This window comes from Fukomys damarensis, unplaced genomic scaffold, assembly GCF_012274545.1.
Source record: "Fukomys damarensis isolate Sample0158 unplaced genomic scaffold, DMR_v1.0_HiC HiC_scaffold_30, whole genome shotgun sequence".
In the NCBI taxonomy this organism is placed as follows: Eukaryota; Metazoa; Chordata; class Mammalia; order Rodentia; family Bathyergidae; genus Fukomys; species Fukomys damarensis.
Genome location: NW_022900942.1, coordinates 15868998 through 15884299, shown reverse-complemented (window position 1 = coordinate 15884299; position 15302 = coordinate 15868998). Strand labels below are relative to the sequence as shown.

Genomic DNA, 15302 nt, shown 5'->3' with positions numbered 1-15302 from the left:
ATAAGGGATAATCAACTATGCACTAGGTACTGTGTTCAGAACTTAGTTCTCTCAACAACTTTACAGGATAAGTATCCTTGTCTCCAGTTAGGGCTGAAGAGCCCATTCCATGGTTTCCACAGGTTGCAGAAGTGGGGACATGGCTCCTGAACACTTTACTCCTAACCACTATTTCATGCTCCCCCACTTATTGAGGCAACTATAGGTTGACCCGGTTATGGCCAAAGCAGAGATACTAATTACTCTTCTTAGCCACCATTCTGCAAATCTGATCAAGAAGCAGATTTGGGACTCTAATCACCTTGGTAATTAGAGACAAGGTGAAGCCACAGTGACTAATCATAGAAAGTTAATATGCCCGAGTTAAGAGGGAGTGGAAACTGGCTCATATGGAATAAGAAACTGGGATATATGGAGTAAGATCTTTGGCTCTGTATGAAAAAGCTGATATTAAGGTACCTGAAGACAAGAAGAAAAACCTCCTTATAGGTGTGTCCTCAGATCGAGGGCTTTGCAGAGCTATTCATTCCTCAGTTGCTAAACAGATTAAAAAGTGAGCTGGTGACACTTAACAGCAGCTGGAAAGGAGAGCATGCTTACTGGAATTGGTGATAAAACTCAGGGTAATACTTTCCAGGATTCATTCTGACCAGTTTCTGATGACATTCAAGGACGTGGGAAGAAAGCCCCCTACTTTTGGAGGTACATCCATCATTGTTATTGAATTATTAAGTTCTGGATATGAGTTTGATGAAGCCTGTATCATCTCTAATTAATTCAGGTCTGTTATCTCCTATAAGACAGAAGAAAAACCCATCTTTTCTCTTAATACCATTGCAAGTGCTGAGAGCATGAGCATCTATAACAATATTGATGCTGATGTGCTGCAAAATTACCCAGAGTACAATATGGCCAACATCATCTACTACTCCCTGAAGGAATTCACCACCAGTGAGCAGAGTATCAGGATGACAGCGATGGACTACGCCAGCAAGAACGCTTCTGAGATGATTGGTAAGTTGACTTTGGCATTCAACCATACTTGACAAGCTGTCATCACCAAAGAGCTGATTGAGATCATCTCTGGTGCAGCAGCTCTGAACTGATGAAAATCAAGTTCCATCCTCAGACAAGAGGTAAAAAAGGAAAATTCAACAAGCTGATTGTTTTTAGCTTATTGCTATCTATATCAGAAGAGTGGTCCACTTTTTAATTACTAAAGGAAAGATGTTTATATATTACCTTCCAATAAACAACTTACAATAAGAAACAAAGAAGAAAATTACTATAGGAGAGTTTATTTAACACTACAAAGGGAAGTTAGCAACTTGGAGTAAAATAGGCAAATTTCTATTTGTCACTTCATTCTTCGCACAATGCTATAGAAAAGTGCACCCACTTTAAAAAAATAAAACTAAAAAAAATTTAGATAGGAAAAGGATTCAGCTAGGAGTAACTCTATTCTGCTATTCATGTCCCATTTTCAAAACCAGGGTTAGGGTTAGGGTTAGTATTAGGGAAGTAGATTGTGATTTCTGCTTTTTGAAAATTAATCAGTGAATTCTGAAAATTGTATAAGCCACTATTTCAGCAGGGAAGAAAAAACAAAGGCCAGTTTGCTTCACGCAAGATGTGTAAATCAACATATAACCTATCAGCTTCCTTCTAGCTAGTGTTCTGGTAGCAGGTTTCAGAGAAGGTGAATTTGAGTAATAATGACTAACCCTAACCCTGGCTAATGGGTTACAAATGTCCCCATGATATTATCATGACTTCAAGGGGGGGACCTACAATTCTACCTCTTTCCAAAGAGATTATGAGGCATCCAAGTACAATAACAAATATTTCAACAGGTGGTTGGGGGGAGTATAACTTGAGAATTAAGAAAAAAGTCAGGCTTTAATTAGCTAGGTTCCAATCTCAACTATTCACTAGCATAGACGATGAGCACATTACAACTCTGAATCTACATGTATTCACTTTTACCTAAAGGGTAATAATAGTATTTTAGAGGACAGATTAAATAATAAAAGTTCTGAGAACAGGGCCTAGGACAGAAAAAACTTTGTGGAAGTTATTCATTAGTAAGAGGTCATGAAAAATATTTTTTAAAATGGTATGGAACATAAGAAACTGGAGAAAAGAAAAATAATTCTTAAGATTACTACTCCTATAATTGGTGAGTTTTCCAGAATGACTGGCATGTCCACTTCTTCAGATTAAGCTGGGCTGCTCTGAAATTTCTGGTCTCCTTAAGGTTACTTTTCAGAGCTTTAATCAACAATTCTCAGCTGGGAGTGGTGATGCATGCCTATAATCTCAGTACTTGAGAGGCAGACAGGAGGACTGCTGAGTCTAGATGAGTCTGGGCAACATAGTGAGATTGGGACTATGTAGTAAAACCCTGTCCCAAAAATGAATATAAGTCAACAATTCTCAGGTACTACACTTACCTCCATTTCAGTAGGTGACATATATTTTGTTCTCACACTTCCAGTTTAAATAACACCAAATTGCTTATTTGATAGCAGTCTACTAGTACCACTTAATAGTTTTTCTTGTGAACTGTGCTAGTAAACAATTTTCTAAAACATTTTGCTAAATGTATACAAAGGTGTGTATCTACGTGTGTGTGTGTGTGTGTGTGTGTGTATATTGTATAAAAACAGCAGGTGAAATATATATATATATATGTCTGTGATACATAGTAATCACCTTTGCTTTGGGAAACTAGTACATATATAATGTATCTCCATTCTTTTTACTTCCTCTTCTTCTCCTTTCCTGCCTAGTTTCCTCCCATTCCCAGGTCCCATCCCCATCTCCACACTGTTTCCTATCATCTATGTTTTAAAAGTAAATTATTTATACTGTAAATTTCATACTTAAATTATACTTTGCTGTTTATTTTTACTTTGCATTTCTCATGAGAGAAACCATGTGACATTTAACCTTTTCTATTTCACTTAGCAGTGGGTTGTGAAGGCGCATCTATTCTTCCTACAAATTACTCAAATTTATGATTCTATATGGCTAATATTGCACCCATTGGGTATAAATGCCACATTTTATCCATGTATCTGTTTATGGACAATATAGGCCACTTCCAAGATTTAGCTGTTGTGAGCTGTGCTACCATAAACATGGGTGTGCATGTATCACTGTAATGTGATGTTGTACTTTTCCCTTTTTTATTCCACAGCATTTCAGATGCTGAAAGGTGCAAATTATAAATAGAACTGTATTTATAAATTATTTAGAAAGAAGTATCATTAAAAATTGTCTAAGGAAACTACAAAAATTATATACATTAGCATGCATATATCCTTCACTAGTATATACACTATGGACAATGGAAGTTTGAAAAATAAAATTTGGATTGAAAAGAGTTAAATGTCATGTCAAAATTCTTTTTAAAAAGAAAAAGCAAAGAAAGCAGAACACAATTTGTCCTTTTAATTTCAAAATTAATATAGATAAGACTGGTAACAGTTGGAAGCATTTTGACCCTTACTTACACTTTCAGTTTCTCACACCAGAGGAACTATTTGGTATTTACACGTGTCCTATTAATTTCACTTAAGAGTATGGCCTCGATACAAATTCATTTAGGTATAAGTGTCTCTAGTTTGTCATTCTTTATGGCTCAGTAGGGGTTTTAAAAAAAACCCCACACACATCTTTTTTTTTTTTTTCAGTACCAGGGATTGAACTCAGGACCTTGCACTTGTGAAGCAGGTACAGTGCCACTGAACTAAATACCTGGCCCTACATATTCTTTATCCAGTCTTCAGTTGATGGCCATTTGGACTGTAATTTAGCTGTTACAAACTGTGCCACTAAAAACATGGGTGTGCATATATCACTGTGAAGTGAGACGGGTAGGGGAAAGGAAAGAAGGGAAAGGAAAAAATATGAGAAAAGTAAAACTGGAAACAAAGTCTTTGTAAATAGTAAGGGACGGAGGGGGTTGAAGGTATCTTGTATAAGTTCCTAATGATAAATGTAACTGTACTGTATACCTAAAATGTACCAATAAACAATGAAAAAAAGTTGGAAGCAGCAGTGAAGAGTCAATTTTCAGTTTCTAAAAATTTTTTTTCATTTTATTAAATAATTGTTAAATAAAATTTTTACAAAGCAAATTGCATAGAAAAGGGTAAAAATGCTTATGTTGCCAGAACTTTTTGTGCCTTATCACACCATTTCTTGTCAGCTGTGATTACTTCCAGAGAGCTGTGATGAATGGACAGAGTTGAAATGTTATCAGTTCTACTTCTTTCAATGTCTCCAGTTCTATTTCCTATAGGGAAGAGAGGGCATCAGCACTCTGCAGACACGTCTTCAGGCGGTACTGAACACCCAAAGCAACCTCATGTTCAGTTCCACTGGGTGGCTGTCAGCTTTGAGGTGCAGCACCTCTTGGCACTCAGGAGGCGTTAAGCAGCTGAATGAGGTTTTCAAGACATTTCAGGTAGTATGCGTGTAGAGAGTTTTTTTTTGAGTCTGAGACAGCTGCAGTATAGAGTACAGAAATACAAATTTATTGAACTTAGTACTACACTGAAGAGTGGGTACTCTTACACAACCCTATGAGCTTCACAAACATGTAAGTTTCTATTTAAGTTCTTAAAATATGAGAATTATAAGAACAATTTACATTTGAAACACTTAGAAGTTATATAATTTATTTTTATTTTTTTATTAATATTTTAACCAAAGGGAATTAAAAGTATACTCTCATAATAGACATCAGTAAACTATACTCTCAAATGTATACCATTACTTTTTTTAATGTACTGTCCTTCTTAAAACACAAACTTTAATGTAACCCAATTATTGACTTCCTCCATTAATTTATGACTGATTGCACCTAGAAATAAACCAAAACCTCTTCTCCATTAAAACAAAACAAGGCAAAAAAACATCAGATCAGAAAATACAGATTAACAACCCACAGATCACTTACACTACAGGAAAGGCATAGTTCAGTTATCTTGAAATAAAAAATGTTCAGAGGATAATGCTCTTTGAGAACAGGTGTCACTTAAAATAAGTACTGTAACATGCTTTGAAAAGAAATCCTCTCAAGTCATGCAGATCACACAGGAACATGAACACAGGGGTGGTGGAATCTATTCTTGGAAAATTGCACTCAACTTCCTGATGTTAAATCAAAGTTTTTTGTTCAAGGTTAGTTCTAATTGGGCCCTGTTCTTATCACCTAGGAACACACATTAGCACAGTGGCAGCTGCTGGCAAAGACATTTTGGTATAAGAAAAAACTGACTTAGGAAAAGATCACAGATGTTTTTAAAGAAATTATTACATTTGAAACCTTTTATCAGAATATTTTATTATTTAAAAATGTTATCATGAAAAGTATAGGCTAAATATCAGCACATCTTACAATGGTTTGACAAAAGTGCTCCCTAAAACTTGGTAAAACAGCATAGAAAAATTATTTTGCCTGTTTAAATACTTTAGTAACTAGAGTTCTCTTGGTAGTTTCCAAGTTTAACTGTAATTTCTTTAAAAATAAAACTTACTTTTCTTTGCTAAGGAATATGCTTCATCCACTCTTCTTTTTATTGACAGATTTTTCAAAGTTGTTTTTGCCTACAGATATACAGAATAATCCATTAATTAGATTTATTCCCATATGTCAAGGATCAGGATAACACAGTACAATGGTACCTTAGTTCACAAACTTAAATTTGTTCCACAATTTTGGATAACATTGTCGCATTTGTGTTTGTGTGGGAAAGATGGCCATGGCTGTGTTTGCTGCCCAATGCAAAGTTTCCAAACAAAAACAAAATTTTGTCAAATTGTTTGCAAACAAAAGCATTGTGACTGACTGCTAATTACAAGGGTAATGTTAAGATAATAGAAGTATAATAATGTAACTAGTACATTTTAAACTAGTCTAGTTTCAATATTTCATATTTCCTCAATTATCAGATTTCTGATAAAGTATTTCAAATATTGCCCATCAGTCAGAAAGTCAACAAATACTTATTGAGTAACTACAAAATACTTCTTGTGCTTGGCCCAGGAAACATCCAGATGAGAACAGCAACAGCTTCTGGCCTTCTGTGCACAACATTCTAAGATGCTGTGTGTCCTGGCGCTGTCATCTGCCTACTACTTCACCTCTATATATTCATGGGCATTTATCTCAGGATTGAGATGTCTGTACTAAAAGTGAAGACCAGAGGCCAGAGATTGGGAGAGGGGAGGGGAAGGAGAGGGGAAGGAAGGGAGGGCAGGAGGAGGTGAGGGTAGAGGGAGAGGAGGTGGGGGTTGAAAAAAAAGGAGGGGGGAGGAGCCGTCATTCTCTTTGGGCAGGTCCTTTGCTGCAGTCTTCAAGAGCTGAGAAAATTTCAAATTCAGTGATGATATATACAGGAGAAAGGCAAATTATGTAATTCGAAAAAATCTTTAGTTTTATGTCAAAATGTATTTTCCTTGGCTGCCTTTTGGAAGAAATAATCTACACTAAAACTGGAACAAAAATGTGACATCTTGATGAAATGATTAAATAAAAAAGATTTCCACTGACAGATTACTAGTTGGATGAATGAACAAATAGAACAGGGGTCTGTGGTTTCACTTTTTTTTTTTTTTTTATGGTCCTCTGACATCTTTGAATGCATCCTAAGAGACCTAGTTGTTTACCATTTTAAAAACTAACCTTATGATAATTGTAAATCAGAGCCCAAAGTGCAGCTGCTCCAATCTTCTGGGCATTCTGATTCTCACTTTCCAGGCAGGCAGCTAGTGTAGTAATGACTTTTTCTAAAAATGTATACATTAAAAAAGATCAGTCACAGACATTATGTATTTTTACCTTAGTCTAACTGGATATCCCCATTTCCCATTTTAAAAACTAACCTTATGATAATTGTAAATCAGAGCCCAAAGTGCAGCTGCTCCAATCTTCTGGGCATTCTGATTCTCACTTTCCAGGCAGGCAGCTAGTGTAGTAATGACTTTTTCTAAAAATGTATACATTAAAAAAGATCAGTCACAGACATTATGTATTTTTACCTTAGTCTAACTGGATATCCCCATTTCCCCATATATTTCTGGTATGTGGAAGAAGGACTTCAAAACAAATTATTTTTATGGTAGGCACTGAATGGATGGATCAGAGATATCAACGTGACCTAAGCTTTTTGGCCCAATTTGAATAAAGACATATTAAAATGGGCTGGGGATTTAGCTCAGTGGTTCTGGCATCTGCCTTGCAAGCACAAGGACCTGAGTTCAATCCCCAGTACCTAAAAAAAAAAAAAAAAAAAAAAAAAAAAAAAAAAAAAGACTTTACTACCTGCTCTGCTCTACTATAAAATGCAATTTTATTATTACTTAAAGGAAAAAATTAATTTTAGAATACAAATATATCTGCAATCATGAAAAATCATAAAGACCATTATACAACATATCCCATAGGATGAACTACTGTATGTAACAATAATCAAGAAATGCTATTGAGTTTGATCCCCGATACCAAGAAGAAAAAAACAAAAAAATACTATTTTGGGTAATTCAAAAAATAATTTTGGAGCCGGGCGTGGTGGCACACACCTGTAATCCCAGCACTGGGGAGGCTGAGGCAGGAGGATTGCTGTGAGTTCAAGACCATCCTGGGCTACATGGTGAGTTCCAGATCAGTCTCAATTACATAGCGAGACCCTTTATCAACCTGCTCCCCCTCAAAACACCCCCCAAAAATACAAAAAATAATTTTACAGAAATTTTGAGTGTCAGAGAAAAACTTATTTAATGGTATACTGATATGCAAGATATGTCCCTTCTACACAGGTAGCCAGAGTAGGAATCAAGAATCACTAATTATCTGCACTAGTCTATTCATTTTAATTGAAGATTCAGAGAAGTCTACTTCTAAGGTAATTGTCAGTGTGTTTCAGAACAATATCTGAACTCATTCATTACTTATTTTTGAATTATTTTCACAATCTTGATTGTCAACTTGATTAGCTGAACTCCCATTTAAACATAAATAACATCAGGAGAATATATAACAGTAAAATATAGTTAAATAATTATGAAGTAATAGGCTTTACATATTTTTCCCTTCTTAATATAACTAATTTAATAATTAAAAGTTTAGGGATGCATGTTGGTGGTGTGAAATCAGCAACAGTGAGATATTCACACCATGAAAATCAGCAAATGCTATAAATCAAAGTTGATTTACTAGTAAAGCTGAAAGGGCTTTCAGTTTTATGAGTGTATTCTGCATACAGGTAAGAAATAGTTATAAACAGTTTATTACTACTGGATTAAACAGTGATAAATTTACTGGAAAAAGAGATTAGGGTTCCACTTGTCAAGTCATGACAACCAAGACAACCATAAATAGGCTATGGTATAAAAGTTCCAGAAAAATCAACTGTAGTATTTTGTGAGACTCAAACGGCCATATAGAATTTATAATAAAGAATATTGCTTATTGGGCTATTATCTGTTTGTGCTAAACATCTTTATGATAGTAATATATACATAGAGTTTGCCAAAAAATGTATACACACTTCAGGAAAAGAAATAATATGATGTTTTTTCAACAGATGATGTTACCCTCGTATGAGGGATCCTAGATGAAGTCGTATATTGCAGAAAACCCACCACACTGCCAGCCCCTACGAAGAAACTGAAAATGCATGTGCAGCAATCTCAATGACTACTCAAGCAGCAGTTTTCCATACTAATAAATGTCTGGAAGCTAATGGCCATGACCACTTTGAGCACCTCTTATAACTGTAGAAGCCAAATGTAACTTGTATTAATCTCATGATGTCTCAATAAATTTAGTATTAAAATATTTATGCAAGTTTTTCCTTTCCTGAAGTGTGTATATATTTTTTGGCAGACTCTGTATTTACATATTTATATAAATGAAATTTATATGTATTCCACCCTTTTCACTCTCCAAGTGCTAGTAGCAAAATTTACCAGAAGGCTCTGTCCTTCTCACGTCTTAACAAGGTTAAGCAAGCTTCATAAAATGATCAACTATTTCATCTTTCCCTACTCTGTGGAACAGCCTGTATACGTTTGGAATTACTTTTTGCTCCAATGTTTGGTAAAATTCATGGATGAAGCCATCTAGACTGGTTAGGTTTTTGACTAATTTAATGTCTTGCATAGTTACTACTGGGCTTTTTGATTTTCTTTTTCTTCTTCAGTAAAATCTGTTACTTTGATCCAAAAACGTGTCCATTTCATCTTGGGTTTTTGTTTTGTTTTGTTTTGTTTTGTTTTGTTTTTTTTTGCAGATTTACTATGATGCATCTAGGAAAGAATTATTTACTTGGAATTACTGGGTCTTTTCAATTTGTATATTTGTCTTAGAATTAGAAATTGTAGTCATCATCTCTAAAAATTTTCTCTGCTATTCTCTTTCTCCTCCTCTTTCAGGATTTCATTAAACATACGTATCATCTAAGTATATTTGCTATAGCATATCTTTCATTCTTTTAATCATTTCTTATTCTTTTTGCTTTCTTTGCTGCATCATAGATAATACCTTTCTGATCTATGTTCCAATTCCTAAATTTTCTATTCTGCTATACCTAACTTGTATAATTAATTAAAAATTTGGAACAGAACTTCCTACAAGACAGACATATTTATAATAGTCAGTGATGTCTAATAAGATAGTAACTAGCCACATATAGCTAGTGTGACTGACAACCTGAAAATTTAATTTTAATTAATTTAAATTTAAATAGTTACATGTGGCTGATCACATGCTCGATGAAGGTCTGGAAGTTCTATTTGGTTCTTGTTTTAAGTTTTTCAATTTTTAAGTTTCCCAGTCCCTAAAAATATTTCCAACCTTGCCATTTATTTTCTAAATATGGTATGATTAAAAACATTTTTAAGTCTATGCTTTATGTTCCTAATATTTGAAGTCTGGGCAGAGAAGTTGATATTTTTTCCTTTGCTTGTTCTTGTTTTGCCAAGTGGTTTTTGCCTACCATTGGTAGAACTGGTACAGTCATGCATGGTACAGTCATGTACTGACAGTGGTTTATGCTGCCCAGCACTGAGACATATGAATTATAGCCCCACTGTGACCATGTTAAAAAATTATTTGTGGTAGGTTCCCTGAGGTCTAGTATGAACTTGTCCTTCATCCATCAGAGAAGCATTTTGCTTCTGCCATGCACTCAAGGGCACTATCAATCAAGATTCACTTTAAACCAAGTTCCTGGCTCACTAACATCAGGCATTCCTGGGAAAGGCAGTCTGCAGTACCTTTTCTCTATAATCATCTGGATTAGGTCTGGAGGGTTAATTCTGATTCACCCTTCTCCTAACAGAATGCTTCTTTGGATTTCCAGCCTCAAATAGGCAGGATGGCCAGTAACATTCCCTACCTTGGACGGTCTTGATCTGTTATCTCATTCCTCATTACTTCTGAACAAAAGCTAAGCATACATTATTGGCAAATATCCTTAGATAAAAGAGCTTTCTCTCTACATCTTACATGACTGGTCCACAGGCTTTCAAGGAAATTGACTTGGAGGTTTCCCACTATCTTTTCAGTTAATTGTTTTGAAGTTAAATTTAATATAGCTTTTTCAGCATATTTCTATTATTTTTAGAGATTTTGCCTGACATAACCAGAAAAAGGACTGCTGTGGATCTGTTTTTAATAGTAGTAAGGTCCAGTCTCAGTGCACACTCCTAAGGATCAACACCAGATGACTGAGTTGGGATCAGGGGCATAAAGGTTTCCTCGTAGAATTCTAAGTTAGATAACTCTGCTAAGGCCTCCTCTCTGGATGACCACATGGAAAGGGAGGCAAAGCCTGTGGCATGCCCTGCACAGTTCCACAAAAATGTGTGAAGCTCCTCAAAAGTGGATGTATTTCCTTTAAGCTAATGAAGGAAAGAAAACATTAATGTCTATAAGAAAATGCTAAAATACAATAATCTAGAAGTGGAAAATACAGACTTCTCATTTAGTTCACTAAACGATTTTCCTTTTTTTTCATTGAGTTTATTGGTACATTTTAGGTATACAGTAAAGTTACGTTCATCATTGGGATCTTGTACCTTTACATGACAGGTCTTGGTTCTCAGTTTTTCTCCTAGTCCCTGCCCTCCCTTCACCCTCTCCACCCTTCCCTATTTACAAATAAAAGATTTTCCTTTGCCCAATTTTCAAAAATAAAATTGCATTAAGTAGTCCCTAAAGAAATTTACTGTGAGAAAGTAAGAATATAATGAGACACTACTGAGTAGCATCAATGCATCAGGAACCATAACAGATGTTTCATATGCCATTTCATTACCTGAAAGTAGGACTTATTATTCTCACATTACAAATGTGAGGACTAAAGCAGATATAGTGAAAGAGAGTGGAAATAAAACCACTGATGTACATACTGCAGCAACAGGGTGTTACTGGGGAGGGAAATGCAGAGTACAAATCCATGGTTAACTCAAGTAAGTTACAAGCTGAATGAACTTAAAAATTTTTCTACGAATTATTTCTAGCAGTTTAATAATTATCAGAAAAATGGAATCATTACTGTACACATAATGATATAAGCACAATCACTTAATTCACTTGGAAAATTCTGTGTTTCATCAAAAGAAACTAAGAAAAGATTATGTAAAAACATAGTAGGAAAAGAGAATATCTGAAACATGTACCATGTATTAGAAATGATACTAAGCACTTTATATGTTTTTATAAACTTAGTCTTACCAAAGCAAAGAAAGGAGAAATTGCTTCATAGATAGGGAAATTAGATCCACAAAGCTGTCCCCTGTCTTGCTGAGATTTAGGACCAGGTCCATGGGGAGGTCTAGAGGTCACCTTTTTTTTAAATTTATTTTTTAGCCATATACAACTTCTTTAAAAAATCTGAACAAATGAAATCATGCACTCCCCACACCAGTAGCACATGGCAGAAACAGATCTTTCCAGTTCTTTCTTTTTGCTTCAAATTTTTTTCTGACAATTTACTAATCTTTGCCTCCATCTATGCTGCATCTCAGAAAATGAAGTCTTAGGCTAATTTCTACGCTGGGTTGGGCCAGAGATCTCCTGCCTCTCAGAATCTGTCCCAGTCAACAAGTGGAGAGCTCATTGGTGACAGGTACACCTCTAGAGGTAGATTGATACAGTAGACAAAAGCCTTTTAGCTCTCTGAGAGCTTCTGTTCCAGTGTGAGAGGGTTACAATAAACATATACACATAAAACTTATCAGATACTGATGGAGCCATGCACAGAAAGAAAATAATGGACAAGTGAGAGAGGGGACAGGAGGCACATGAGGAAGAGAGTGGAGTTTACAATTTTAACTGGTTGTTCTAGAAAGTCTTCAGTGGAAGACTGGAAGGTTATTTTCACCTCAATCAAACTGAGACTGTTATACCAGTGGGGGACTAAGAATGATATCTGATATGCTAGCTACTCTTACAAAGGAGATAAAGAGGTTTGTTGAGTCTTTCATAAATATACTTAGTGGCATCTGCTCAAAGTCAGAGAGGAGATGAGGGGAAGTCAGAGCAAGCACAAGTGAAAGTGGAAGGAAAGCAGATAGCAAAGTCAGAGAGCACTCCTGCCCACTGTTCCTCCTCCCTGGCTAACACCATAAGACTCCAGGAAGCCATAGTTGGTTCTCTCTCACAGCCCCCTACCACCCACACAGTCCCTTTAACATAGGGTGGTATCATATATATTTTGAAATTATAAAAGTATTTTGTGTTTTAATCTGAATGGAATCGTTTATGAACAACCATAGTAGTAAGTATAAAAGTGTGTGTGTGTGTGTGTGTGTGTGTGTGTACGCACGTGCGGTATGTAATGTGAATACTTACCATTAGCCAGGATTTTGGGCTTATTGGCAGGACTGAAGCAAATGTTATGAAAAATAAGAAGAGGTATATAAGGGATGCTCTTATGCTTATATTTGCTTATCTCTGTAAGTAAGTCCAAACAGCCATCAAGCCTCAGAATCATTTGCTGCCCATCTTCTCCAAATGATAAATTCAGGAGTAACTTCAACCAAAGAACAGTCAGATTACTGAGATGTTTATTTCCTCCTTTTGGCAATGATAGAGACAGAAAGTTCTGTAAGAAGTTACTCTGTGGGTAAACAGAGAGAATTATTATTTTCTTCTTGGATCTTTTTCATTATTTTCCAAGTTTTTTGTGATCAATTTACTAGCATTTTGATTTTTTTTCCAACTTTAATTTCTCCTTTTTTTAATACCTTCTAAATATTTCATACATATTATTTCAAGGTATAAAACTGTGAAACCAAAAAGTACTCAAATTTTAATTTCTGCTAATCTTCCTTATGATGGATGAAGTAAACTACAGTGAACTCAATTATTTAGGATTAATAATTCAGATTAAGGATTATTATGTTAGGCCTGTTGAGTTTTCTCTTCTTTTTTTTTTTTTTTTTTTTTTTTTTTTTGTCTACTTTCTGGCAATTCTGCTATTCATTGAAAGATATGTTATAGGGAAAGAGGAAAAACCCAAATTGGTCTTAGATATTAGTTAATAACTCTGATAGCAGAAGGGTATTTTTTTCATATCTACAAGTGCTTTCTTATTTTTTAATCTATGGCTTATTTTTATATTTACTTTATTTCATCTGCTTATCATCACAATAATTTTTCATGACTATAATTCTATTAAACTTTTAGATTAGGGCTGGGGATTTAGCTCAATGGTTCCACCACCTTCCTCACCAAGTGTAAGGACCTGAGCAATCCCTGGTACTAAATAAATAAATAAATAAATAAATAAACTTATAGATGAGAAAGGTCTATTACTTAAATGTAAGCATCTTCAACCTTCAAATAAAATCCTTGCCACAAAACTTACCAAACCCTTAACTAAATGAGAGATAATAAATTACTGTCTAGAATAATCTATATGCCAAAAAAAAAAAAATGAAAGTACTATGTCAAGCAGAAGCCTACAATGACAGTAGGGAAACCACAAACAGCTGGTATTTTAGAAATAAAGTCCAATCACTTAACTTTTATAACTACAGAATAACTCTTATCCCTTAAATTCTAAAGCTAGAATTTAATAATGTATTGTAGCTTTCCTCTTGGGCTCTCCTGGTTCTAAATCAGCATCTTGGCTTTCATATATAAAGTTAATTCTAATACTTTTACATAAAAATATTCTGAGTATAAGAATGACATGGGACTAGGTCTGGTGATACAGACCTGTAATTTCAGCACTCAGGGGGCTGAGGCAGAAGGATCATAAATTAAGAGCTTAGGCTGGGCAACACAGTGAGACCCTGTTGCAAAAATAAACAAACAAGGGTGAGGGATTTAGCTCAGTGGTTCTGCTGCCTGCCTTGCAACAAGGTCCTGAGTTTGATCCCTGGTACCAAACAAACAAACAAACAAACCCAAAAAACAGGGCTGGGAATGCAGATTAATGCAAAGGCAAAGGCCCTGGGTTTAATCCCGAGTAACAAAAAGAAAAAAAAAAGAAAGAAATGAGCTACAGTAACAATAACAATATTAAGCAACAAAGAAACTGTTAAACTATCTGTCTACTTTGAATGGGACTTGCTGTCATCCAAATCTCTTAGCCTAAACTGAAGCTTTTTTTAGATGCACATCTTTTCTTTCTCATTGATTCCACCAAGATATTGGAGATTGGGGGCTGATAAAAGTGATAAATATAATTCAATGCTTTAAGATGCAAATGTGCTGTGAGTATTCCTTCTTTTTGCTGGATCTAAAGATGTTTTTAAATAGTTTTATAGAGCAGTTAGAATGGGTAAAAATGTACCACAGGAGAAAGAAAAGACATTTTGAAAACTGTACTGTACAACAGCAATAGGTGCATTTGCTAATGTCTACTGATAAATAATGGAGAGGTGCAAATATAAGTGTTGGGGCTTGTTATTACTTAGTGCATCACAGGAAGTCTCAGAAGTTTCCTAATTACAGCAGAGAAAAACAATTAGATTGATCTACTCTGAAAACACTTACATCAAAATGTTCTTAAGTATAACACTAGAATCATAGATTGAGTATAGAAGACATCTTAAATATCATTTAACCAATAAAAAAAACAAAACAAAACAAAAAAAAATCACTGAGGCTTAAAAAGAGTAAGTCTCCAGCTCAAAGTCACACACTGGACCTGAGATTAGTATGGATATTCCATCTGGCAGTTTCTACTTTGCTTCCTACCAATACACTGTAAAAGAAAGATATAACCCTTTTATAATCATTTAAAATAAAATGAATTTGAGATCATAATAAG

The 15302-nt window shown here is 35.0% G+C and overlaps 1 protein-coding gene and 1 pseudogene across 5 annotated transcripts in view; one reads left to right on the top strand and one right to left on the bottom strand.

Moving 5' to 3' along the window:
* Positions 1-217: 217 nt before the first annotated feature.
* Positions 218-1106, top strand: LOC104853412 (annotated as a pseudogene).
* A 3025-nt stretch (positions 1107-4131) lies between these two features.
* The window catches only part of Rttn (rotatin), a 168747-nt gene continuing 157576 nt past the window's right edge, over positions 4132-15302 (bottom strand). For 3 of the 5 annotated variants that reach the window (XM_019205453.2, XM_033757440.1, XM_019205470.2), the window contains 4 exons: positions 12872-13139; positions 6898-7001; positions 5550-5619; positions 4134-4515 (listed from right to left, as the gene is read on the bottom strand). In XM_019205453.2, coding sequence (XP_019060998.1) covers positions 4430-4515; positions 5550-5619; positions 6898-7001; positions 12872-13139 — 528 coding nt within the window. In that variant the 3' untranslated portion in view covers positions 4134-4429. Of the gene's footprint in view, positions 4516-5549; positions 5620-6897; positions 7002-12871; positions 13140-15302 lie in introns of those variants that run through there. The other 2 variants (XM_010607718.3, XM_019205464.2) reach the window with 2 other exon arrangements.